The sequence below is a fragment of the Laetiporus sulphureus genome (genome assembly GCF_001632365.1).
Source record: "Laetiporus sulphureus 93-53 unplaced genomic scaffold LAESUscaffold_35, whole genome shotgun sequence".
NCBI classification, from domain to species: domain Eukaryota; kingdom Fungi; phylum Basidiomycota; class Agaricomycetes; order Polyporales; family Laetiporaceae; genus Laetiporus; species Laetiporus sulphureus.
In genome coordinates this window covers 11,151-12,303 of record NW_024468544.1, presented here as the reverse complement: position 1 = coordinate 12,303, position 1,153 = coordinate 11,151, and the positions used below count along the sequence as shown (strand labels likewise).

The 1,153-nt window shown below is 59.5% G+C and overlaps 2 protein-coding genes across 2 annotated transcripts; one reads left to right on the top strand and one right to left on the bottom strand.

Moving 5' to 3' along the window:
• Positions 1-417: 417 nt before the first annotated feature.
• Positions 418-1,111, bottom strand: LAESUDRAFT_315542 (uncharacterized protein). Its single transcript, XM_040901976.1, has one exon. The coding sequence runs from the start codon at positions 819-821 to the stop codon at positions 468-470; it is 354 nt and encodes a 117-aa protein (XP_040761757.1). The 5' UTR covers positions 822-1,111; the 3' UTR covers positions 418-467.
• Positions 574-1,125, top strand: LAESUDRAFT_728496 (uncharacterized protein). Its single transcript, XM_040909449.1, has one exon. It carries the CDS (start codon positions 820-822, stop codon positions 1,069-1,071), a length of 252 nt encoding a protein of 83 aa, XP_040761756.1. The 5' UTR covers positions 574-819; the 3' UTR covers positions 1,072-1,125.
• The last annotated feature ends 28 nt before the right edge of the window (positions 1,126-1,153 follow it).

Sequence of the window (1,153 nt, the reverse complement as noted above, 5' to 3'; positions counted from 1 at the left end):
CGCGGAAAGAAGTCGTAAATGCGAAAAGTATCTCTCTCGTAAGTGCTAGCGTCGCATTCTCCTCATCTGACCATGTTTGAACCCCCAAAGCTCCACGGCCACACACCGCGTTCGCCCTAGCATCGCGCTCTCCCTCTACCCGTTCAAGGCCGGTGTTTGCGCACAGATATCAGTCATACATCATGCAGCGACCGTGTCGGCTCAGCACTCACGACGCGACAACTCAGGGCCCACGAGTCGCAGTCACATATCCGAGGATGCTTATCGGTCCGTGCGGGGAGCTTCTGCTGCACGCGGCGCTGGCTTCAACGTTCACACTGCGCATCTGACCTCCCACTGTGAGTACTCGCTCTATGCACGCGAGTGACGACTTTGGTGCTGGCTGACGCGCGACGCAGCTTGACCCCAATGGACAGGCTGTCCCTTCCGGTACCCGACCTCCGAGACGGCGGTCGGCGAGCATTTCGTTAATGGCTCGCCGTCGTCCTGAATGATGCAAGCTCGACACTACTTGGCCGGCTCGCCCACCGCCGCAATGGGGAACGATATGCTGATGCCATCCTCCACCACCGTGCGTCGGCTCCAATGCACCTGCCTGCGAGGCAGATCCACGACGAGCTCGGACGTCTGCTCCTCAAGCACTCGACGCCAATGCCAGACCGCGCAGAGCCAGCGCGACCGAGCCGATGAGAAGACGACTGCGTAGAGGTCGACGCGGGCACAATAGACGCAGGACCCGGCGCATGCCTGGTCTCAAGAGGGTGCCGGCTGAGTGCGCTGTTCTGCCGGTCCCCACGCGTATCTCCGTGCGCGAAGCTCATGGCTGCGGCTGGCGCGACCGCCGAGAACGAGATCGCGGAGAGGTTTCAAGTGGTCCTGACTCGAGAACCTGCGCGTCGCGAAGAGCACGAGATGTCTGCACCATGCAAGATGATGGCAGACCCTCATAGACTCGCGACCTCACGGCTAGTCAAGTGCTCCCTCGGGCATTCTTTCAACGCCCCCATCGCTTCGCGTCCGATCAGGTGTGCGACCGTCGTCGCGGAGAGAAGTGTTCATGTTCATGTATGACTCAGGTAACCTTCTCAATTCATGACACCGTTCTATAGTACATCATCATGTGGCTGAATACTAAGCATGATCACGTTCGAGA